At 40.6% G+C, this 25419-nt stretch overlaps 2 protein-coding genes across 4 annotated transcripts; one reads left to right on the forward strand and one right to left on the reverse strand.

Moving 5' to 3' along the window:
- Positions 1–209: 209 nt before the first annotated feature.
- Positions 210–19054, reverse strand: C1AH12orf4 (chromosome 1A C12orf4 homolog). 3 transcript variants are annotated; one of them, XM_056516349.1, is made up of 14 exons: positions 18979–19054; positions 17607–17801; positions 17208–17353; positions 16230–16411; positions 15004–15103; positions 14803–14924; positions 13489–13595; positions 11782–11979; positions 10494–10622; positions 9375–9443; positions 7683–7885; positions 2672–2729; positions 1385–1452; positions 210–456 (listed from the first exon to the last, which is right to left on the reverse strand). In XM_056516349.1, the coding sequence occupies exons 2-14, from the start codon at positions 17782–17784 to the stop codon at positions 364–366; spliced, it is 1653 nt and encodes a 550-aa protein (XP_056372324.1). In that variant the 5' UTR covers positions 17785–17801; positions 18979–19054; the 3' UTR covers positions 210–363. The 3 variants fall into 3 exon arrangements, with proteins under 3 accessions (XP_056372324.1, XP_056372323.1, XP_056372325.1); XM_056516348.1 differs by lacking the exon at positions 18979–19054 and adding an exon at positions 18582–18709; XM_056516350.1 differs by lacking the exon at positions 18979–19054 and having other exon boundaries at positions 17208–17413; positions 17607–17691.
- On the forward strand, positions 18646–25163 carry RAD51AP1 (RAD51 associated protein 1). The gene is made up of 8 exons (XM_056516351.1): positions 18646–19149; positions 20965–21014; positions 21267–21387; positions 21912–22021; positions 22352–22426; positions 22853–22990; positions 23626–23772; positions 24636–25163. Exons 1-8 carry the CDS (start codon positions 18734–18736, stop codon positions 24761–24763), a joined length of 1185 nt encoding a protein of 394 aa, XP_056372326.1. The 5' UTR covers positions 18646–18733; the 3' UTR covers positions 24764–25163.
- The last annotated feature ends 256 nt before the right edge of the window (positions 25164–25419 follow it).

Consider the following 25419-nt stretch of genomic DNA (forward strand, 5'->3'; position numbering starts at 1 on the left):
AGTCACTGAGAAAATTCAGAATACGTTTGTAGAAGCCAGAAGACCCCATTCCTAGCATAAGCCCTTATCCCTATGTATGAGAATTACCTATATATTTCTGTAGATTTCATACAAGCTATGTTGAATGTCTTTCAGATAAAGGTGAGGAATTAATCATCAATCCTGTGCTGAAATGAAGCAAGAGGCAAAAATCAGCTGCTACAGCCAAGTACAGACAACATTTATCGTTTATTACAACACCATTCTTGAAATTGCAACAAATGCCACTTTGGGGTCACCAGTACACTGGAAAGAGACTTCCTAGTCCAGAATCTCCTTAATTTCATCCTCACCAACAGGATACAGGTTAGTGCCCCACAGAAATCAGTGCTTGGAGGTGAGAGTCGGTGTGGAGGATACTCTGAAGATCTGTGGCAGCATGTTACTCAGCTGGTAAAACATTTCTTCAGAAATTGTCTGGAAAGAAAAAAGGAAAGCTTTGGCTTTTTTGTAGTTTGGAAGAATTAAATCTCTCTCAACTTTATTTCTTGGTATTTAAGAGAATTGCTGCTGTTCAGAAGACAACAAAAATAATTTCCAAAGTGTGTTATAATTTTACTGAATACAGTTAAAAGACTGACCTAAAAATACTGGCTGTATATTTATGTGACATATCCACATATCCATTTCCAACAGATTTCTTGTTCCAGGGATTATTTCAGCCAAACATAAGCAGGACAGTGCTGCTTGTTATCTACAGGACTCCCTCTCTCTGCATTTCAGGACTAGATTCAACTTTGGAATTTATTTGTGGCTTCCTCCTTGCTCAGCAGCTTTCTCATCAAGAAATTCATGTTACTCCTTCCCTAACATAACTCCACTTTTACTCTTTTTAGAACAAACCTTGTGCTGGCCATCTTTGGATATCTTCCTGTTTTGGAAGATCAGCTAGAACTCCAAATTAAGTAATTTCAGAATCTAAATCAGAACTAACTTCAAATACCTGGAGTAATTAATGTTTTTGTGGAATCACGACTGAACTTTCTGCATTGCAGCTTTCTGTGTTGTTAGACAGAAAGACTAATAAACAGCTGAAGTTATGTAATGCAAGGTTAGCCCTTCAGAGCAATTAACAGCAAAAAAGTCTCTTTTACAAAGGTGATGCATTCACCATTTATGAAGGTGAACTTCCCAATTTGACATTTTAGCATCCTCTCAGAAAATACTACTGGGTATTCAAAAATATAAACCCAACATTACTCCTCTTCTATAGTGAAGGAAGTAAAACCACATTGATTAATTAAAACTCACTCAAAAGGGGCAGGCAATAGCAAAAAAAAAAAATCTCAACTAGATCTGCTGACATGCAGTCTCCTAGGCTGGATGTGACTTTGGTTTCACCTACCTGTGGTACCAGGAATTGTACAGTCCGAGAAATTCCTCCATCCCACGAGGCCATTTCCATCATGAAACCTAGAAAACAGCATTGACACTGTCTGGATTACCTGTGCAAGTTACAGAATGAGCAGGGAGTGAGAGAGTTTTCACACTCAAGTAGGGTTGGAACTGCCTTAATTAGGGATGTCCTCAACTGCCTTTAAATCAGATTTGGGCAATCTGAATGAAAATTAGAAAAAACTAATGAGGAGTTCTGCAGAATACCTACACTGAGGACACCTACTGTGCAGCACAGTGATACACAGCAGAAGTGAGGGTTTCTCCAGTGTATCAGTGTTCTTCCCATGGCTTTCTTTCACTGAGAAACAGGGGTGACCTCACTGTGGTCTCACAGTGCCTGAAGGGAGCCCACAGGAAAGATGGAGAGAGAGTCTTGACAAGGGCCTGGAGTGACAGGACAAGGGGGAATGGCTTCACACTGATAGAGAAGAGGTCTAGATAGGATATTAGGAAGAATTTTTTCCCTGTGAGGGTGGTGAGGCCCTGGCACAGGTTTTCCAGAGCAGCTGTGGCTGCCCCATCTCTGGCAGTGTCCAAGGCCAGGCTGGATGGGGCTCTGAGTGACCTGGTCTGGTGGAAGGTGTCCCTGCCCATGGCAGGAGTTGAAATCTTTAAGGTGCCTTCCAACACAAACAATTCTATGATTCTATGATGATTCTACAGGGAAAAAAACCATTCATTTATTGCTCAAGTGATGAACTACCAAAGGCTACAGGAATCCTCTCGTGGCAAGTAAGGATGTTCTGAAAAATACTTGTTTAATAGAAGTGGATGACATAAATAATATATCAATTATGAACTACTAAAGGTCTGTTACTATAGGAAAACGTTCCTCAAGCAGGTGGTTGAAAGAAAGTGACTGGTTCAACTATTTAAGTGCAGCACACAAAAATGCAGAAAGCAAAAAAACCATTTGGAAAGACAGAAAACCATGCTGAGTCACGAGGACTTCTTTTTCCTAATATCCAACCTAAACCCACTCTCTGTCAGTGTGAAGCCATTGCCCCTTGTCCTGTCACTCCAGGTCCTTGTCAGTCTCTCTCCATCTTTCCTGTGGCTCCCTTCAGGCACTGGAAGGCCACAGTGAGGTCACCCCAAAGCTTCTCCTCTCCAGGCTGAACAATCCCAATTCCCTCAGCCCTTCCTCCCAGCAGAGCTGCTCCAGCCCTTTAAAGAGTTCATGTCCCTGCTCTGGAATGGCTCCCCAGATCCCACTGGAGCTCCCCTCCCATACCTTTGACACACTTGAACACGAGTTCTGCTCTCTTCAGACACCATGGAATGGTCATCTCCTAAAATGAAGACATAAAAAGCCTCAATGCCCATCAGTTATAACCAGCAAGAGTAGCAGGGAAATTATTAAAAGCAATACATTTTTTGCCCTAGAACATAATTTTCAAGCAACATTTTGGACCTTGTTCTCAGAATATTCCAGGCAGGTATACACACATTACAGGTGACCATAAAAACACCACCACTCCTTACTGCTGGGAGAGCTAGTGTCAGAACAATATTACACATTTTTAAACTGAGATGTTGAATAAAAATGCTGTTGAACCCACTGGAAACTGGGCTGTTCAATGCTCCTATGGAGCTCCAGAAAAAGTCTAATATTCAACTGATAACTGTCAGATTCATGCTTCAGCAAATCAAAGGCAGGATCATGACCATATCTTAATAGCCCAGTGATGACTCCTATCTGTTCTTGATTTTGTTTAAGGTTTCTTGGCATGTCCACAACCTTCAGTAAAACCTTCTCTCTAATACTGGAATGAGAATCTTCTTCCTTAAGATGCATTTATGGTAAGAGTGAGAACAAATAAAATTCATCTTCATCTGATGAAGGGGTCTCAGATCTTAACAGCCAGAAAATCCTTACCTAAAGTTAAATAGCAAAACATGACATGAAAGCCACAGTGGTTTAAGATATGGCTACAAGCACTGGGCTAAATAATTTAAATTTAAAGTGCATGGAACATTTTTTGGCTTTATACAACAAAGCCAATTACACCATGATGATGTAATTCTATCAGAGACAGCATGACTCACTGCAAACACTTCTCAGAAAGAAGAAAACAGTATCTGTTTGTTTCTGCTGTACTCTTCAACATGAAGATGAGCACATTTTACTCTGAATATAGGAATATAGACATGGAAACCAATTTATCATTCTTCAGCTTTACATAGTTTTCTACCCACTAAAGCCAGTCTCTATTTTGCAATGTCAAACACACAGAGCAATCTGTTCTTATCAAAAAGCTTAATTTCAGGACTAAAGAAAGTTATTTGAGAGACAAGGTGACCTAAGAATGCCCAGTGATAACACAACTGATAAACTGAGTGCGTGGCTTGATTAAGCAACTACTGAAAGCCAAAGTTTCTCCTTAGGTGGGAGGATCTCCTGCAATCCCCCCAAAATACACTGTATTTTAAGAACAGGATAAGTTGGAAATACCTTTTCTTAAAGCTTTCATTATGTAAATCACTGCATTCCTACATACTGCTTTTAGGGTATACACCACATTAATCAGACAGAACAGGGTTGGACAAGTTTGGGTTTGTACTTTTTTGTTGTGGTTGCTTTTTAACTTTTTTAATTTTTAAGCATTTGTAACTCATCAATGAACACTTGGTGTTTATTATGCTCATGTGTGCTTTCTGTCACAAGTAAAGTTTATTGTTGGTTTTGATCACTGCTTTGGCTTAGTAAAAAACAAGTGACTAAGAAGAAAAGTTCTCTCTCAGGAGCACCTTGAGCAATCAGTGATGGCAATTGAGTCTGATCAACACAGCAGGATATGACACCATTCCTTGGATTATTTAGAGGAGCAGAGAAGTTAAATTTTGTGGGCACTCAGGGAAATAACAGAATGTTGTTCCATGCAAGCCACAAGAACTGGAAACAACATAGTAGTGATTCAATTCTACTCCATCTTCACAAATGTAAGTTCTCATGAATTCACCATGTTACCAGGAGTTCTCTGGTGTGGAAATTATGGAGGATCAACTAAGCACCAATTCAAAATACAGAGAAGGACATAAGAAAGCAAAAAAGCACATAGCCAACCTCCTAGAGGGAGTTTTGAATAACAGCATTCAAGAAAGTTAAAAAAAAATCCCACACCTGGAACTTTGGGTGTTTTTCACTGGCAGAGGCACTACAACCCTTTTCAGGATGCAACCATCTTGTCAAATTAAGATGTCTTCTACTCATTTAGAAAAAAAATAAGGGGAGGAGGGAAGACCAGCTTCATTGATTAGAAAGATATGCTGCAACCCTTCAAATTTTATTTTCATTTAATTTGTGACAGGCTTACTACACGGGGCTGCTTAGTGCTTGGGCCTTTGCAGAACCATGTCATAACCAGGAAATTAAAACAGTAAAGTCCACATACATCATGTGGGAAAAAAATATTTCAAACTAAATTTCAATGGGTAATTTCAGTAAGAATAAGCAAGGTGCTTTACTCACAGTGCATCTGTGCAAATCCTAAATATTGGATGAGCAGACATGAATTTGAAGGCAGGAAACTCAGATGAGAAACATTTGAGGTCAATACACCCATCAGCAACCTCTCTATGGACATAACTATGTTCATAAATATTTGTTACACAGCTTGCACTCCTTTCATTTCTACTTTTTTTTAAAAAACAATTTTGTCTTAAATTATGGTAATAGAGACAACTGGACTGAGATCACTGAAGTGTTGTTTTTTTGTCACTGTTGCTGTGTGGACAACAGCAATGCTGAAACTATCAAGGAAGGGTGTCAGTTCTGGCATTTTTAGCAATGCCTTGCTGTTAGAGCCATTTCATTCCCTAGTTTATAGCAGATTGCAGTGATCAGACAGTAACACCTCACTTGTCCTGAAACCAAACTTGCCTGCTTTTGTCTTTCTCAGGTATCAAACCAGTTTCTCTCCTTCATTTAACTTAATGATCAGACCAGAGATATCTTTTTGGTCGTTCTTGACATAAGAAAAAACAAAGGAAAACAGAATTCTTGATTTTTTTGATTACAGAAATAATCTAATTTTTTTTTTTAATTCTAGAAATAATAATGAAATATAATGGCTTCATTGAGATCAATATAGTCAAACTGACAGGTTTAGATAGGATATGAAGAAGAAATTTTTGCCTGTGAGGGTGGTGAGGCCCTCACACAGGTTGCCCAGAGAAGCTGTGGCTACTCCATCCTTGGAAGTATTTCAGGAAAGGAATATTGGATGGGGCTTGGAGTAACCTGGGATAGTGGAAGGTGTCCCTGCCCATGGCATGGCAGGTGATGAGACAGGATGAACTTTAAGATCCCTTCCAACCCAAAGCAGTCTGTGATACTGTGATTACTTTTGAGAGGTTATAAACACCACTATTCCATCTGCATCAGGAGAAAACCTTTGGGAAAAGCACAGAGAACACTGCTAATGAATGCCTGTCCCAGGGAAGCATGGAAACATCTCTGCAGCTGGGCTCCTGGTTAACCACCTCACAAAAATGTTCTTCTGTAGGTGGTAAATGCACAGTCAGAACTGTGGCTGCCAAAGGCACCGAGTTCAGGGTAACTTTCAGAAACCTGTCATTATACACTTTTCCCTCAATAAGGAGTTACAGATTTGTGTGTTTCAAATCAGGTCAGCCAGCTGCCAAGCACTGTAATAAACAAGCTGCTAATGCAAGTCATACAAATCCATCCAGCTCACCTTCTGCTTACTCTGCAAAGACTTACAGCTTAATACAAAAGGTAAATTGTTTTACCAGGACCTTTTAAGCACAAGACAAGTTTCACACATCTCAAGGCATGTTGAACACTTAGTCATGTGCTTTACTTGTAGTTTAAAATACAGATATGCAAACAGAAACGAAAACTAACCATGTTTAAAGAAAACAAAAAGCAGAAGAATATAATCAGGTGGCACCTTGATTAAGAAAATGGTCAATATGTTTAATAACTTTCTGAAACACAGTAACTGGGTGCCATGAGTGACCCAAGCTGCTGTCCTGCATGTTGATTACTTGCATTTGTGCCCCAAAAAAGGTCTCATTACAAGAAATGAAAAATTTCAGAAATAATCTCATCTATTCCTAAAAGTCTACTTTTACATGTGAAAACACATCCTTTAGAAGCTTCATTATTAGGTGTTTTGACCTTTTTCATTGCTTGCTTTTCATGATAATAGACCCTGATCCTCCAACAAGGGTCACTTCTACTCTGTGTTCAAGTCAAATTCTGTTATAAAACCAGTCACTGTTAAAGGCAATCCACTGGTGAGCATTTATCTTGCTGTGAGTCAGGCACTTTCCATGAAGGAAATGCAATATTGAATTTACAAGTGAAAAATCGGAAGATTATCTAAAAAAAAACCCAAAACCCTCCAACACACTGTAATTATTACTGATATCCTTGCATGGATGAAAGAATTATCTTCTTTTTCTCATTTCTTTAGGTTTACAGACTTCCCAGCTCTTCAGGGTATGTGGCATATGGCTGTACTCTCTGCCCATCACCTTTTTCCCTGCCTTCCCACCCCTGTTCTTCTCTGTGAGCCAGGTGTGACAGAGAAGAGAGACTGCCAGTAGTTTTAAATTGCTGTGCACTGAGAAATGTCACAGCTGATTGAGAATCAAGCCCTACATCAGTCCTACTACAGAAGAAAACACAAAACTCAGCACAGTAAATAAGAACACAGAGCTTCAGCAATTTCTGCCCCTTGCCCAGCCACTATTTGAGGGGACTTAGACAGGAAACAGGGAATGAAATCAGCCAGTGAAGGAGATAGTTCAAAGTGAAGGTGAAATTTGGTTGCTCCTTTGTAGGGCTGAGGTAATAGAAGATTTAGAGAAGGTAAAGGTGGTGTTTAGATTTCCAGAACTCTAAGCCAAGCTTTGCCAGTTCTTCTGCTCCCAAAACAATTAAAAGTGGGGATCTGGTTTCACTACTGCATCAGCAACTCTGAAGGTAGAGTTTCTAAGAAAGAGCTTCCAGTTGTGTAGTGCCATCTTTTATTAATACTTGTACAACTGCAGAGAGCTGGATCAGGAAATGAATTGTCCAAAAGGAAGGATGGGAATAAAAGCTTCAAGTGATTCAAGTATTTTTAATGGGTCCAGCTCCTTAATTTGGGTCGCCATGTAGATACAAGTGCCATGTGGTGTGGCAGAAGCCTGTGAGTGAGAAAAACCATCCCATTTGGCCTAAATCAGCATGAAACACATCCCTTGTAAAAAACCAAGGATATAAAACTTACTTCAGACATTTCATGCACCAGCAGGAGGGGAATGCTGATGGTGGTGATGTCGTGTGTGCAGCAGACCTTGAGGATGTTCCTGAGCCCCATGATGGCCGGGTCCCGAGCGGTCACGTTCACAGAGCGGACGTTGTCATCCACACACAGGTGAAATGCAACGTGGATCTCTGAGAGGTTTGAGTGCCGTGTGATGTAGAACTCTCCTGCACAATCAGGCAAACCAGGAAGGTAAGAAAGCATGGTAGTAATCAGCACTGAAATCCACTTGTTTGGCAATGTAAGAATGATAAGAGGCCAATACAAATATTCAGCAGAGATGAGGACATACACAGGAGATGTAAAATCTCTTGGACTGTCACTGTTCTACATCCATCCCACACTCTCTCCACTGCTTTGATGGGTTCCACTGGCATCATAGCCACATGGTGTAATAAACATAACAGTGCCAGTACAGGATATGATCTCTATATAGCACAAAACAGAAAAACAAACCCAGAGGAGGTGCAATACTCAAAATACACAATGCAAGCACGGAATTGGAGACAGATGTGGGAGGCGGAAAAGGCCAAAAAAGGATGGGTTCAAATAAAGGATGCACAGAGCTGGTGGAAAAGATAGTGGGTTATGTAACAACTGAGATATGGCACAGGGACACAAAGGGATCAGTGACCATTAGAATTTCAAATAATTCAGAGCAGTGGAAAGGTGAGTTAGAGAGTTGCTTGAGAAAAGTAACCAAGACATCTTGTTGGGGGTATTTTTAGACTTGGTATTCATTTATCAGAGGTGACAGGCAGTGAAATCCAGGTTTCTCCATCACTCCTTTGCACTGGAGATCTAAAGTCTACAGTACAGTCAAGGGAAAAGCAGGTGTACAATTGCCCTCATTCTTTCAATCAAAAATAAACATCTTCCTTCAAACCTATTCCCACTGGCCACTGAAGTTAAGATCCTTTCTTTGAACTGGAACAGCTGCAGAATGGGTCTTGTACTCCTGGATGAGTGCTAAGGAGGCAGGAATGCCCAGCACTGACCATCCATGAGCAGTAACAGACAGGCCACTGCTGCAAGACACACCTGGATTTATCTGATCCAAGTTGATTTATAATCCACTTCCACTAACAATATTTATAAGACTGTCATGAAATTAATTTTAATAAGCCCCCACTCAGCCATGGGTTGTATGGACTTAATTCCTCCTCCCTCCAACTGCATATCCATCTCCAAATTCCACAGCAACTTTCCTTACTAAACATAACACTATACACAGAAGATGCTTTCCCTGAGAGATTTCTCAAAGTTAAAAAATCTACTCAAAAATGCTTTTCTGTACCACAACAGTGATATACATATAGCCATTTTCAAAAATAAAATTAGCTGCTAGTATTGAAGTTTTCACCTTTTCCTAAGATGCTCAGATATCTTCTTTTTTCACCCTCAAATTCCAAAAGGAAATTTTAGGTAAAGAGAAGTGATTTGCACCATACCATGTGATGCGGTGGCAAAGCTGGGAATAGAAACCAGATGTCCTGACACCCAGTTCTCTGCCTCAGCCACAGGAACATCCTTCTCCTCTGATTGAGGTCAGCTTGGGTTCAGTTTATAATTTATGCTCTGAGTTTAGAGCTAAAAATGTGGATGTATGAAACACAAATTGCTTCAGGAAGAGGGGGTCAATGTCACACAACTCACCCGGCAAAATGTTCGACTGGTTTCGTTCAATATTCTTTAATTTATCTTCATTCCCATTGATTTTGTTTTCTGTGAATGAACACATGGAACAAATACTAATCATATCCTCTATTAATTACACCAAAATGAAAAGGTTAATGTACTGATACCTGGCCTGAATTTTTTCCATGAAGTTATCATAAAGTCCCCAAAATGCAAGGGGAATGGGTAGAAGTGTTTTTGCTGTCTTCAACACACCCCAAAAAACTGAATCCTACCTCAAATCACTGCCCTTCTTATTTACCATGCTTTGACATTTCTTCATTTGGACAAAAGCAAACATGATATTCTCAGACATGAAATGAAACTTTGGAAATTGTCCCACAGCCACATAGTATCTTGCTATTACTCTTTCAATAATGTAATAAATTAAAACAAATTTGTTCCCAAGAGATTTACATAAATCAGCAGCATCAAAGCAGCTTTCACCATTCCCCTTGAGATGCAGCAATATACAGATTCTCAAGGGAACTTGTTTTTCTGTGTACTCATATTTGTTCATGTTCCTGATGCATTTAAATCACATAAGTAGCTCTCTGCAGTAATAACAAAGTTTCATGATGTACAATTGCACTGCCTAAACACCATGTGGTCAGAGCATTTCCCAGCCATTTGCAAATACAACTACAAGGAAAACCTATCCCAAAGTTTTGGTCAGCACTAAAAAGCTAAACACACCTTTAGGCAATTTGTTATTTGGTTTTCCACATTCACTTTAAAGGAAGGGGGAAAAGTCATAACCTCCTTTTCTGCAATTTTCAAAGGTTTAAATGTAAATGGCAATAAAAAGACAAAGACAGAAAAAGTTTGTTCCACTGCAGGCAGTATAGGAAAGCAGAATGGCCTGATGTATTTCCCATGCTGTTAAAATGTGACTTTTATATGTTGATTCATTTTAAAGAAGACACCACCTCAACATCACATTCTCTCTGTGAAGTTCACACAGTTTCTTGATGAACCCAAACATTCCATTTCACAGATGAAATAACTGCAGAAGAGTGGCATCAACTCTGCCCTGCCCACAAACATCCAGCTGACCACTGTTCTATTTCAAGGAGGGTAATTTTGGTTGTCACTGACCGTGGTGTCTTTTTGTCTTGCTGCTACGCTGTGCTCTGGCCTTAAGTACAACCTTCTGGACAATTTCAAGTTGTTCTTGGATTCCAGGAAAATGGAAATCCGTGCATTCTTGGCAAACAGTTGCGAAATCTAGGAAAAAAATAAGATTGAAATGCACATCCTGAGGTTGTATTCAGTAACATTATGTAATTCTACTCTAGTCATCAAGTAAATCCAGCTATAAAGGCAAACTCTCCAAAAGCAGATAAAAAGCTCTACTGGACTCCTCTTCCAAAATTTATTGGGGATTATATTTGACAGATTGTGACATGGTCCCATACTTTCCCCCCTACTGTGGCTGCAGGATCTAGTTGGTGGCTAGAAGATGCACTTTTGTGTTTAATGGCATTATTTAAATGCCTGCCTTCTCTCATCAGATACAATTTAGCATAAAAACAGATCTTCTTTTGTAATTCATGTAAATATTTAAAAAGTTAGACAAGTACCTGCAAAATAAGTACAAAATAATACTGTTACAAGTAAACAAGTTGGAAACCATCAACAGCACAAATGCAACTGAAGTTTTTCCTGGTATACTTCCCTCTCCTTCTTACTACAAGCCTGATTCCAACTGTTTCCAGGAAATATCAATGAGCACAGTACATTTTTTATGGCATACAAGAAAAATGACAAGTAATAGTCAAAAAAAGACATTCCAAGTGTAAGTATTTTGGGATTAAACTTCAAGATGGATGTGGAAAAGTCAAACAGGAATAAACAGAAGTTTCATTGGTTAACCTTAATAGACAACACCATCATAGTGCCCACTTACTCAAAAGACATGCATCTAAAATGACTATTAATCAAACTTTCCAGGAGTAGGGAATATTCCTATTATTCATTTTTTATGAAATTCACAGTATCAAAAGTACGTGGTATTTTTATATATTTACCTATCACTTTAAAATCTGGGAATATTTCTTTTTCATTTTTGCAAACAGGTTTCAGTGTGATAATCTGGCATTAAAAAGTTAGAAACTCCTATAATAAGTTTGTCCAGATCAATACTGAAGGGTCCTCTTCAATACTGTTTGTTACTCAGACTAATATAGGGAAGAGATGAGAGATAACAGCACAACATCCTCCTCAATATCTCTTTTTGCATTTGTTACCCTTTTGCAATACCATATCCAAAACATGTGTGCCTCCACTGAATTTTAATTTTACAAAGAATATTTTTCTGTGAGAGATGACAGCAAGATTTTATTCTAATTTGTTATTAATTGATACCTCCCATTAGAAGGCTCACCTCTTTTGATTCCACTGTATGAGCTGATCCTGTTATCCACCAGTAACACCAGGCCACAGAGGGAAGTTGAGTAGAGGGACATTGCAGTCTGAAGCCTGTGCAGCTTCACCCCACTGCGGTGATTGCGCTTGTGTTTGCAGAAATCCAACATATCAGCTCTCAGCAGCCTCAGGTTGTGCATGGTCTTCAGCTGAGCTCCTGCACAGAGCACAGGTGGCTTAATCCCAGCAGAAGACTAAACTGAGGACTGGGATTGAAATGCAAGGGCACAGAGTGCTTCCCTAAAGATCTGTAAGGGAGCTGTAACCAGTAACGCCCAGAGGAAGTTCTTAGCCACACGTTCAGTTTTACAGACACATCAGCAATTTGCAAAGTAGCACTAAAAGCAGTGTTTTCACAATGTGAGGCTTGTCCATCGTGAAATGAGTCTTGTTCCCATTGTAGAATCACAAAATTATTAAGATTAGGAAAGACTTCCAAAATCAAGTCCAACCTGTGCCCAAACCCCACCCTGTCACCAGAGCACAGAGTGCCACATCCACACATTCCTTGGACACCTCCAGGGATGGGGACTCCAAACTTCCCTGGGCAGTCCTTTCCAACCCTTTCTATGAAGGAATTCTTCCTGAGGAATACTGCAGGGCTAGGGATGAAATACTGATGTGTGGTGGTATATCCTTCCCCACCCTCCCCAGAACCAGGAACAAGCTCAGGAATTCCTTGTGCAATGACCTGGGTGCTGAGGCATCCCTTGGCCATCCCAGGAACTGCTGCATGGCTGAAGTGGAGCTGCATGGAGGGAAAAGGGATCATCAGTCAGCCCCTAACAGCCTGGAAACATCCCCTACCTGACCCATGGCCTGAGGTGAACAGCACCATTACTGGAGTTTTGGAAACTCCAACAATTCAACCTGAGGATGAACTTTTCCAAATGATTCAAGGCAATCATCTTATGACCCTATGGACAGTGGTCCTGAGGGATGTCCTTGGAGCTTTCCTGCACCACAGAAGGCTGTACCAGCATCTCCCTCTGACTGAGAGATGCCTCTAAGAGCTTGCAAACTCCCAAGTCTGTGATACTGGGAGGATTGTTGCTGCCCATCTCTGCCTAAATCAATTAAGACTTGGTTATAATCCAATTTTCCTCTCTGTGTTTTATCTATATAGTAATAGAATGCACCTTGCCTTTGAACTTTTTCATGCTCTTTGCAAATTTGTATCAAACCTGCTTTGGCTGATGCCTTTGATGGTGATTTTTTAAGTGATCTAAACCACTCCTGCACAACATAACATGGTCAAAACAACACAAGAAGTCTCTACTGCACAAACAAAAATACAAATTGCAAGTATCTATTCTGCTGTCAACTGATCATGGGAAGTGAATTTTGTAAACACATTTTTCTACCAAATGTAAGAAAAGTTGAAGCATCATTTTCAGACAATATGTTTTGCTGTTGCTGTGCTTTTTTACATGAGTCACCCAACCAAAATGGATGAAAATTTGCTTCTAGAATGCTTTCCACTAAGATTTCCACCTATTTCAGACATTGCTTGATACAGTTTATGCTGTTCTCTTACACATGTAAAAAACAAACACAAAACAATTCCAAACTATGGATTATAGACCTTTAAAGTTAAATACTGTAAATAATACATGACTTGGATACATTATTTATTACCAGCTGTTATTTGGTTTACTCCACTTACCTAAGTGAATAGTAAAGCTTTCTTCTAGCAGCCTTTGCTCTTCATAGATTCTCCCATTTCCTTCCACAGATTCCCTCAGCTGGCTGGGCTGAACTTTAATTTCATCACTAAAATAATGAGAAACATACAAAAAAATTAATCTTAATTTTTATTCAAGACCAACAACTTTGGGAAAGTTATCCCAAGTTTTCTCAGCTGGTCTGTGGAAACAGGAGACCAAACCTATAAGCATGAACTCCACTTGTGAGGTTTCACCTTTACCTTCCTGGCAGCAGGAAGAGGAGACTCCACTGTTAGATTTACATTACTTGGCCATTTGTAAAGCATTCCAAGACAGAGAAATGAAAATAAGTCACAATACCTAATTATAACACAGTAAGAACGTAGGAATAAAAGGAAAAGATAAAGAATTCTCAGCCCATTTACAGCAGCCAAAACCTTATTTATGTAGTTATTAGATGAAGCACTTCTTTTCTTCCTCCCACACAAAATGGGAGATTAAAAAACACCTTATCTAATGTTCCACAGTGTTCAAACTACCAGGAAACATTTCAGGTATCATTTTAATTTTTTCCCTAAATTCAAATGTCTAGTAGTGATATAATAAATACTGTTCTAGTACATGAAAGAACATCAGCATCTCTCCAATTTGTTTCTGCATTAATGAGAAATTCATCTGTTTTCAAAGTGCCTCACCTCCAAAAATCTTTTATACACTTGCAAGCAATTCTACTGATTTCAACTGCCAAGTAGTAATGTATTAGTGATAAGGAACAAGGATCCCACCCAATTTACAAATTCTAATTTCCCTGCTATTTCCTCAAACAGAGGAAAGACAGCTTCTCATTCAATTCTCTCCACAAATGTTCACACTAAGAAATTCCATTTTTTAGCTGTCCAGTGACATACACATAAAAAAAAGAGAGGCTTGTGAATTCAAACCATTGTTACCATTTTTTAAAGTACCATTATTCTCCAGAACATGCTTAGGTAGTAACAGAAAGCCTTGTGAAACAGTGTTAAAGACACAAAAGGAAAAAAAGGCAAAATAGGAGGAAATTCCACTCATGTCAAGCTGTACTTTAGTGCATTACAACACTTTCTGCTACAGAGAAGTTGTAATTTCACACAATGAAGAAACTCCTAAAATTATACATATTTATTTATGATGGTCTATTTCCTTTTAATATGCTTTGATTATTCTATGTAAATTACTTATAGATATTATCGTATCATAAAAATAGGAAAGATTTGTAAATGCAAATCCTTTGAACTAGTTCAGCTGGAATTAAGCATCACAGAGGAATTAAATACCTGACTGAGCTGTTGTTGGGATTCTTTAGGTCCTGATGAAGCTTTATCACCCATTCCTGATATTCCTGCTTCTGGATAGCAGTAGTCTGTTTCAATTCATTGGTCCATTTGTTCTCCAAATCCTGGCAGGAGAGCAGAGATAATTTGAGTGGTGTGGGTATTCTTTTTAAGGTGATTAGGTGCATGACATATTCTAGTTACCTGCTGAGACTCAAAATGCTGAGCTGCTAAGGAATTCACATCCTGGTCAGTCAGTGACTTCCCAAGCTCCTGCATCACCTTATCCATTTCAGCTCCTTGCCTGAAAGAGAAGCAAACACAGATTTCAGAAGACTGGCAGCAGAACACCCTTTGCTGTAATACAACAACAAACTGGATTGTTTGTTACTGACAGAATGAACAGCCACAGATGTAGCAATGAAAATCCACAAAACAAACTGGAGTTAAAGGTCAGGGATTCAAGTCAGCTTCTGTGTAAGTAGAACACCACTTACCCTCATCTGGGACAGTCTCAGCTGCCCCCCAACATAGGGATGTGAGAAATTCCAACAGAGATATAAATTCCAGCAGGGTCAATACACAGCTACATCACACCTGAGCTCTACAACAATACTGCTCTTGCTTCTGTATGCAGGCTTGAGAAGAGGCAATGAGCAGCAAAGAGATTTGCTAACACCTCACCGGCAACATTGACCCCCAAACTAGAAATATGTCCAATTCAGTCCAGAAGAAACCATAGTATGAACTGATTATGCACTGTCTAATGTGAGCTTAAACACACACAGCTCAAGAGGAATACTGCCACTCAGAATGCTAAACCAGACCTCCTGAAATGACTCTGGCACAAAAAGAAAAATCCACATTCAAGATGTTCCCTCTTGTGGCTAAAGGAGTCACCTGCAACTATGCAAACTTACTCAAACTCAACACTTTCTGGAAATCAAAACTTATATTCTCCTCAGTCACTGAAAATAATAGAAGGACATCAAAGTAATATAAGGTAGCTGGCCCTAATGACATCATAGAATCATGGGATGGTTTGGGCTGGAAAGGACAGGAATGTTCATTTCATTGCATGGGCAGGGACACCTTCCACTATCCCAGGTTGCTCAGAGCCCCATCCAACCTGGCCTGGGACACTGCCAGGGATGAGGCAGCCACAGTTTCTCTGGGGCAACCTGTGCCAGGGGTATCACCATACTCTGTGCAAAATATTTTTTCCTAATATACAATCTAAATTTCCACTCTTTCAGTTTGAAGCTATTCCCCCTTGCTACACACTCTTGTGCCAGCCGACTGTTGTATGACTTTGTGTTTACACAGACAAATACAAGCTACACACGTTGTCCTATGAGTTTACACACTCAGTGGCAGGCATCCCTTTTTAATAATAATATTTATTAAACCTAAATAATAAAAAGTAATACCTTTCACGTAGTTTTTTCAGTTCCACATCCCTTTCACTTATTAATTCTGAGATGCTAACAAAATAATTGTGTTCCAGGTTTAACAGCATTTCAGAAGCTGGAGAATGGATCAGATCATGATAAACATCTGCAAAATCTTCATCCCAGCTGGTTTCTTCAGGTTTGGCGTGTTCTAATGTTGTCTAAAGAAAATGTAAGAGATTTTAAAGGATAAGACCTCCTGGGACTTATGATGATCCCTCATAATGGTGGGGTAAAACCATGGGGCCCCACAAACAGCCTTTACCATACAGAAATTATCTTCCTAATTTAAGCTTTCTGCATTCTACTTTAGCTTTCCATCTTCTCCTCTCCCATTCTTTCTCTTTCAAAGCAACTAAAGTCAAAATCATTAAGGCTTGGACTACAGTGAGTAGTGTTTTCACACAACACCAGCTTGGAAAGAACAGCAATAACCACAATAATATTTGCACCTGATGAATTTTAGATAAGGCCCAAAACACCAGCTGTGCAAACAAAAATGCTTTGCTAGTAAGGATGACTAACATCTGATGTCACTAAGAATTTGAACAGCAACATTGATTTAAGAAAAGCTATTTTTTTAAACAAAGAATGGCCCAAGAAAGCTGATTTTGCAAGCTTTTGGTAGAATTTTTCACATTTTTCTATATTTCATGAGAAGCAAATTGAGTTCCTATAAACTTTTCCTCAAATACTGCAGGTTTGTCATTCTTTTTTTTTCTCCTTACTAGGACTCCTCCAGTTCTTTTGCACTCCACTGTTTTTAAGAACCCACGTGAAACTGGAGACATTATTCCAACTAAAGCCTCATCCTTTCGATTTCAGATAAAAAAAAACAAATTGCAAGAGTTGCAGTAAATTTTAGTGCAATATTTCATCCTCACAACTGTGATTGCACACACACACATACTCTCACAAAGCAAGTCTCGAATATTAACTTTCCAGCCTTAATCTTACCTCTTTGTAAGCTTTAGCCCAAGTATCTGCCAGCTGGTTGATGTCTACTTTTCCTGATTTTACTGCTTCCAGAGCCACTTCAGCTTCTCTGTCATAATCTTTTATAGTTTCCTCTTCTACAAATTTACTGAGAGATTGCTTCAGGTCTATTGCAACAAGAAGAGAATGGTCCATCAACAGAACACATCAGTAATCACCCAGGAAACCTGTAAGTAAAGTTTTTCACCTGAAAACCTTTTCCTTGCTAGCACTGACAGTAATTTTCTCTGATGTTTTGCTATTAAACCAATTTTGTAAACACTGTTCCAGTATAACACCCTTCTTTTGGTTTCTTAGAGCAACCTGTAAGACATTTGTGGACAAGGATACATGAGATTAATTGAAGAAATCGATTCATACCATTTTCTACAAAGCATGGCAAGTTGTGCAGAACCATCAGACGTCCGTGCAAATGACTGATATTCTCTTGCACAGGGAATTTGAGAGGCACGGTAAGCACCATATCTTCATTTCCAGCACTGAATTTGTACACATAGTCTCTCTCTCTAGTTAACGTCTTTCCTTTATTAGGCTTCATTCTCTTGAGTTTGTTTCCTGCAATAGAAATGAAAGTAACAAGAATTACATTTTTGTAAACTCAGAAGTCAAAAATGTAACAAAAAGCCATGGCTTTGCTAATAATTTACAGCCAAAAATACTTAACCTCCCACATTTTCATAGATACTCAGTTTTGACTTTCAAATACATGTGTCTGGAACTGAAGCATAAATACCAGTTTCCAAAATATAAAATGCTTCTAAAATGTGTTTGAGTGTGTTAATATATAAATTTGGGTAATCACTCTTGAAAATTACAATGTAAATTTCCTGACTTAAAAGCAAAATCAGGGCAGATGGGAATGCTGATAAAGAGAAAATTATTGAAACACCCTGACTTCTGTCACGGATGCCTCAAAAGCTGAAATCCTGCAGAGTGCGTAGAGATTTTATTTCCTCCTTTCTGCAGGTGCAAGCCCAGGGGAGTGGGGGAGCAGATGTTTACAACGATTTTTAGAAAGAGCTGATTTTGTCTTCCTGTAACCTGTATTAAAAATAAGACAAAAGAGATGCAAGGGGGCTGTGTACAGAGTGAAAATACAGGGCGGGATAACTGCCGGTATTTCTGCCCTCCACGGGGCTCCTCTGCTCGTCCTCATCCTTCTGTTTTGCATCTGCAGAACTGGACACATTGCTTTAGCCGAACCCTACCCAATGCTAAAAACCACACCCCGAGGAGACGAAAAAACAATAAAAATAAAAAAATTCTACAGCAGAATTCACGGGTTTAAGGTTTGAGGAGGCTTTTTTGGGTGGGTTTTTCCGTGAACAAACATACGTGTTAGACACATACGAAACAAGTCAGTTTCAAAATCCAACATCTCAGGACAACCAATACAGATGTGAGGCGGTGTCCCGGCCTCTCCGGGAGTGGGATTCAAAGGGAAATCCTGGGAAACACACACCCGGCCACGCTCTTTCTGCTGCCCGATGCGGCGAGGGGGTGGGCGGGAAGCTGATGGAGAGGGAGCGGGGCACAAACCCTCTGTTCCAAAGAGAACCTCCTGCTCCAGCAGCGGCAGGCTCAAAGCCGGCAGGACACGGCCTGCGGAGCCCCACCCGCCCCTCCCCGCCGCGGGCAGCTCCCGTGTCCGCACTCCCTGCGCTGGAAGCGGCAGCGCCCGCGGGCACCGGGAGCCTCCCGGCTGTGCCCGGCGGTGCCCGGCTCGGCTCACCTGGCTCCGGGCGGGCAGCCGCGGGTTAACCGGGCCGCGGGCCGGGAGCGGCGCCGATGTCCCGCCTTCCCCGGCCCGTCATCACGGCTGCGCGTCCGCAGCGGCACTTTCGGCGCTGCTCCTGCGGCGAGCGCGCCCGGCGGCGGCGGGGATGGCGCGGCCGGCCCGGAGGTGCGTGTGCCGGGGCTGGGGGACGAGGGAACCCCCGATCCCCTCCGGGGCATTCCAGGGTGGTCTCTTTCCCTTCCAGCGCAGCGGTCGTGATCAGTGGCACAGGGCCGTGTTGGAGGCCTGGCGTTTGTGGTGTCCCCCGGGGTGCTGTCGTAGAATGGCGTCGGTTGAAAGAGACCTTCATTCAGTTTCACCCCCTGCCATGGGCAGGGACACCTGCCACTATCCCAGGTTGCTCAGAGCCCCATCCAGCCTGGCCTTGGACACTGCCAGGGATGGGACAGCCACAGCTTCTCTGGGCAACCTGTGCCAGGGCCTCCCTGTCCTCAAAGGGAACAATTTCTTCTCAATATCCCATCTAAACCTGCCTTTTGTCAGTTTAAATCTATTCCCCCTTGTCCTGTCACTCCAGGCCCTTGTCAAGAGTCTCTCTCCATCTTTCCTGTGGCTCCCTTCAGGCACTGCAAGGCCACAGTGAGGTCACCCCAAAGGCTTCTCCTCTCCAGGCTGAACAATCCCAATTCCCTCAGCCTTTCCTCCCAGCAGAGCTGCTCCATCCCTCTGATCCCTTGCTGTCCCCTGGCTCCAGCAGCTCCCTGTCCTTCCTGTGCTGTCCCAGGCTGCGTGCAGCCCTGCAGGAGGGGAAATACTCGGCTCCGTGTTGTTTAAATTGCTTATCCATGATTTGGTTGAAGGGGTCGGTGTCTCCTGAGCAGTTCACAGATGACAAAGCTGGGAGGAGTGGCCGATACCCCAGAGTGCTCTGCAGCCGTTCAGAGGGACCTGGACATGTTGCAGAGATGGGCAGAGGAGAAGTGTCTAAAATTCAACAAAGGCAAGTGCAGTATTCTGCACCTGAGGAAGAATAGCCCCGTGCACCAGCACAGGCTGAGGGTGACCTGCTGGCCAGCAGCTCTGCTGAGAAGAACCTGGGGGTCCTGGTGGACAGCAGGCTCTGCATGAGCTGCAGTGCCCTGAAGGACAAGAAGGCCAATGGTGTCCTGGGGTGCATTGGGAAGAGCAGTGCCAGCAGCTCAGGGAGTGATCCTGCCCCTCTGCCCAGCCCTGGGAGGCACATCTGGAGAGCTGTGTCCAGTCCTGGGCTCCTCAGGACAGGGAGCTCCTGGAGCGGGGCCAGCAGAGGCTGCAGAGATGATTTAGGGCCTGGAGCATCTCTGCCAGGGAAAGGCTGAGGGAGCTGAGTCCAGGCTGGAGAGGAGCCCCAGCTGAGAGGGGCTCTCACCCCTGGGTGTCCCTGTGTGCAGGAGGGTCAGAGCAGGGCCAGGCTCTGCTCCGGGGGCCCAGCAATGGCACCAGAGCCACGGGCAGGGACTGAGCCCAGGGGGTTCCACCTGCACAGGAGGCACAACTTCTGTCCTGGGCAGTGACTGAGCCCTGAACAGAGACCAGAGAGGGTGTGGAGTCTTTTTAAAAAAATCTACAAGCTATTCCTAATAAGCCATTGTGTACAGTTATAATGGTTCTCGGTTTATCTCTTTTCTCTGTGCCCAGGCACAGGACCCAGAGAACAGCTGGGGCTTTGCCAAGGGGTGGTTAGGTTGGATATCAGAAAAGATGCAATTATGTCAAGACAAGCTGGACTGACACTATCATCAGTCCTTTATTAAAAACTTTATGTGCCTTCTCTCAATGAACTTCTTTCGGACAACTCTGACTCCCTTTCTTACAGGCAGCTCCACACAACACTGACTCCTGTTTTTCTTGTAAAACATGATTTACCCCAAAGTGTTACCAAGTCAAGATGCTCAGTCAGAAAGAATTAATAGTGTATATTTTATTTTTTTTTTTCCACAGGAACAAGAAAGTTGTTGATTATTCTCAGTTTGGGGATTTGGAAGATGATGGTAAGTGGGATATTCCTATACATCAATAACTTGAAATCCTTGCCTCTTACATAAAAGCACATGTAAAAGGGGGTCTGTTGAATTTTCATTTTAAGTACATTTGAGAATAGAGCAGTTATAGTTGTTGTGTTCTTTTAAAATAGGATTAATTTCCAGAACAGGTTATCTTGATATATTTTCAGTGTGCAATGAAAATTGTTAAATATAAGAATATAGGAAAATTAGCGAGAGCTTGTTTCTGTTTTTCAACAGATGAAGACTTTGCACCTTCAAACAAAAAATCCAGAACACAGCTCAAGGAATCAAAGAAGGAGAAAAAAGAGAAGCCAAAAAAGCCCAAAGAAGTGACTCCATCACAGACACTAAGTAAGAGGTAAGAAATGTGGTCAACTTTATGTAAAACTGGATTTCAACAAAAATACTTGGGTTTGGTTTCTTTTCCCCTACAGTTTTAAGCAGCTGAGAACAAGCAGCTAATGCATGACTGTTATAAAGATTTTGACTGTTATTGATGCACCTTCAAATAACTCTAAAAATTCTGACATTCTTAGGGACTTCCAAAGCAGAGAAATATAAAGACAAGTTTGATACCTTCCAAAAGAATATATTTAAAGGAAGATACAAAGTCAATGTCAATGAAAAAGAGAGATCTAATTTTCATTAGTGGAGATGTGTTTAAATATTAAATTTTGGCGTGGCATTTCAAGCAAAGGCAATCACTTTTTTTCATGTGGTAATGCCAGTTAATAGTTCATATATGTGTATATATATATGTAAATACATATGTATATATATACACACATTGTTTTGCAATCATAATGCTTTAAAGTATAGTGTGCTTTAAAAATTAGCCTGTTTTGTCTAAATAGTTTCAACATGTTGGCATTTTTTCCCCAGGTTATCCTTGGATGACAAACTTTATAAAAGAGATTTGGAAGTTGCCTTAGCCTTATCTGTCAAAGAAAAACCTACAAATCCCCAAGAGGTGCAAAATTCAGAAGAACAAGGTTACTTTACAGTTCCATGCAACACTTTTTATTTATATGCAGTGAATTTGAACATGGCAATTTATTTTACACTGAAATAGATTGAAAATCATGTTTTATTTCAAGATGTCATGACAAGAGAAAGTTTCTAGGTATTGCCTGTTTTCTTATGTTCTTGGTTTTTTTTCCTCTGGGAGAAGTACCTCTCCTGTAAGATCTTCCAAATATATTGGATTAGAGATAGATAAAAACTTCAGCTATTTTAATTTCTGAATATTTTTAGGTTTTATAATGTGTTTTTGTATAGTAATATTTCATATTTTTAATTTTTTTTCCTGTACCTTAAAACAGGTAAGAATATTGAATCAGAAAATCCACAGAGGAGACATCCTTTTTCCAACTGCAGTGTAGACAGTGAACTTTTAGGTAAGTTGTTTTCAGTCTTTTCATGAAAAGCATTTAAGTAGCTTGTCTCTTTTTTGTTTCCATTGATTTTTTTTTTTTTTTTTTTGGTTGATGTAGAAAAAAGAGTCTTTATCTTAAATAAAGGTTGAAGGATGTGTCTATCCTTTCATTAAAAATTTGGTCCCAGTCTCAGAATGAGCAAACCTATGGATTGGTGAATTTTTGGTCTTCTTTTTGTTAGCCTGTTTACATATAAATGTTGATAAATTTGACAATGAGAAAATAAAATGAGAATCACATGAAAACAAGTGCCAGTGATGTATTTCCGAACAGAATAACTTCATATCACCAAAATCAATTCTGGGAACTCAAATACCAAATGATTTTAGGGGAAGAGAATAGATTTACTGTGAATTTGAGCTGATTGAACCACTTTGTGTTTGGTAGGTCTCAATCAGGTCATGGATGATGACACTCCTGAGGCTGAAGGGAGGCAAAGGACAGCAGCAACCAAAGTTCCAGCACATCACGAGTCAGAGGTGGTTGACAGTGATGACAGAGCCCATGATCCTGACTCTGTACCCAGTAAGTTCTTCTCCACCAAAACCCTCTCCTTATATGTGCTATGAATGTTATGCCATACAGTTAGTATTGATTTTTGATGAAATTCGTGCTGCTTTGACTGCATTTTCCCTTACTCCCCCCTTACTGAAGCATTATCCCCTCATACTCGTGACATCTCACTTGCACTTTCATGCTAAATTCACACACTTTACTCCCAAACCAGCAAAATGTCACTGCTTCTCTGCATTTGTGTGTCAGGAGAAATTCCTTCTGCTCTCCTTGTCCAGGAAAGTTTCATCTCTTTAAAGATCCTCTGTTCATTTTTCCAGTTGTTTTCTGGGGTTTGTATCAAAACAGTGACTCTGGAGTAGTATCAGGTGTTGGAGCTCTCGCCATTGGCTTTGTTTAAGCTTATTTTAAAAAGCAAGTAGCCTCCCTTCTGTCCTTCCTGTGGCTGTCATCTTTTGGAAGAGCAAGCTGCATCCATGTCTCTGTCATTCCCTAACAGGCAGTGTGTCTGTGTAAATATTTACTGCTTCAAGATGGGACAGTCTAGTACCATCCTCGTTATTTCTGCTGTGCAGTGGTCTGTCGTTATAAGCGATGATTTCTCTGCTAAAGAGCATCTTTCTAAAGTAATTTTTTTTCCATCCTAGCATCACCTATAGTTTCTCCTTCCTGGATAACAGAGCACAGCTCTGAGCCAAGGCAGAAGGTGATGTCCAGTCCCTCAGGAGCAGCTGGGAGGCCTCTGTATGCGTCAAGTCCTGTCACAGACAAAAAGCCTAAATGGACACCACCAGGTATGGGTGAGGCTGCAGCTCTAAACACATACATGAGTTGGCTTAAGCTTTTAGCAATCTCTCCTAAAAGCAAACAAAAAAATAAACTATCCCAGATAAATGCCTGCCCTTTATATACATTTTATAATAATTTTCTCTGGATAGATTTAAAACAAAAAAGAGAGAAGAAAAGCTATATCTATGCTTCTTTTACATTATCCTTAACTCCTTTATCTGCATGGGACTTACAAAATATTTTCCAAACTGTGGATCAGACTTTAGTCAAAAAATCCTTTCATGTTCATTTCTCTCTTATTTAGAGCTTTCTTTATTTCTGGTGTATGCTAAATTATTATCTATCCTAAACAAAAAATATTAACAAAATGCTTTAATATTTTAGCTGCTCTAGTAAATCAAATGCTTAAAAGCTTTATTTTCTCAAGTTGTTGTCTTTGAGCATGCTGCTGCTGACTCCTGATTCTTTGATTTTTCTTCATATTTACTCTTCTTTTTTGTACATGGTTCTTTCTGTTTGGCTCCTTTCTCTCCAGTCCTTGTTTCCCCTTTGGAGTTGTGTTCAGTGTTTCTCTGTGGAGTGCCTGAAAATGCCCAGGACACTGGGAGCAGTTGCCCAGTGTTGCTGCAGTGTGTGGCTGGGTAATTAACCTGGTAATTAAACTGTGCACCATTCCTGCTGCACTGGCTCCCAGAGGGAGGAATCCCTGGTGAGTGATTTTCATGTGCCTCTGTGGTTCAGACCTTTTGCACTCTCTTCAGAATGCTTCTTTTGTCTTGCTAGGAAAACTATTAGAAGACAACAGTCATATGATATTTTCCCCCTGTAAACTTTTAATGTCTTCTTTTTGTTTTAAAATCATCTCCAGCTCCATCAGGAAGCAGTAATGCCTCTGTGAAATGTGCTCCTGTTAAGTCACCTACTCACTGCCTTAGACTTGGCCTTTCCAGACTGGCAAGAGTCAAACCTCTCCATCCCAGTGCTACCAGCAGTTAAATGGTCAGTGACAAAGTGCCACATAGGAAAAGACTGTGGAAAGGGTTTTTCTGATAAACAGAGGGTGGGCAGCATCCTGGAATCACCCATTTTGGAGGACTCTTGTTACAGATGCGTCTGATACTAGGATGAGTTTTTATTCTGCAAATTCCTAGGCATCTTTAAGTGCTACTGAATAATAACATGATTTAATCAAAGTGACATCTGTGCCACCAGCTTTTTGATGTATTATATTCAGGGATGCTGCTTTGTGATAATTTTAATTCTTTAATACCTAAACTCCTGGCATTAACATAGTCTAGACGGCACTATGGCAGTATGAATGATAGGGAAATGTTTTTTATAATGTTGTATTTTTAAAAAAACCCTAAAATAAAATACTTTATGGTATCTAACTATATTCCTTGGATTTATTAATTTTGAAGGTCACTTTAAATGTTGGTTGCAGTCTGGCAGATATTTTTGACTGTGTATGCTCTTACTGGAAGTCAGCAGCATTAGTCAGGCTCAGACAATGAGGAATTTCCCTTGGAGCTCCTGGGGCTTCATTGAGGATCATGATACCATGCTAAGGTAGGGAGTTTTGTAAAGCAGTGAAGTGATTGTTGCTGATTAGTGAAACAGAACTTGTACTAGTCCACAGTGTCAGTAATTTC

Source organism: Oenanthe melanoleuca, chromosome 1A (genome assembly GCF_029582105.1).
Source record: "Oenanthe melanoleuca isolate GR-GAL-2019-014 chromosome 1A, OMel1.0, whole genome shotgun sequence".
Lineage (NCBI taxonomy): Eukaryota > Metazoa > Chordata > Aves > Passeriformes > Muscicapidae > Oenanthe > Oenanthe melanoleuca.

Bases quoted from the DNA above. Each gene is read 5' to 3' on its own strand.
- C1AH12orf4 (XM_056516348.1), bottom strand. From the start codon at position 18,624: ATGTTGGATTTTGAAACTGACTTGTTTCGTATGTGTCTAACAC. The intron at 10,623-11,781 runs GTGAGCCTTCTA...TTTTTTTCCTAG, and splicing joins ATACAGTGGAATCAAAAGAG to ATTTCGCAACTGTTTGCCAA. The intron at 457-1,384 runs GTAGGTGAAACC...TTTTCTTTCCAG, and splicing joins TACAATTCCTGGTACCACAG to ACAATTTCTGAAGAAATGTT.
- RAD51AP1 (XM_056516351.1), top strand. From the start codon at position 18,734: ATGCGGCGAGGGGGTGGGCGGGAAGCTGATGGAGAGGGAGCGGGGCAC. The intron at 22,022-22,351 runs GTTACTTTACAG...ACCTTAAAACAG, and splicing joins GCAAAATTCAGAAGAACAAG to GTAAGAATATTGAATCAGAA. The intron at 23,773-24,635 runs GTATGGGTGAGG...AATCATCTCCAG, and splicing joins GCCTAAATGGACACCACCAG to CTCCATCAGGAAGCAGTAAT.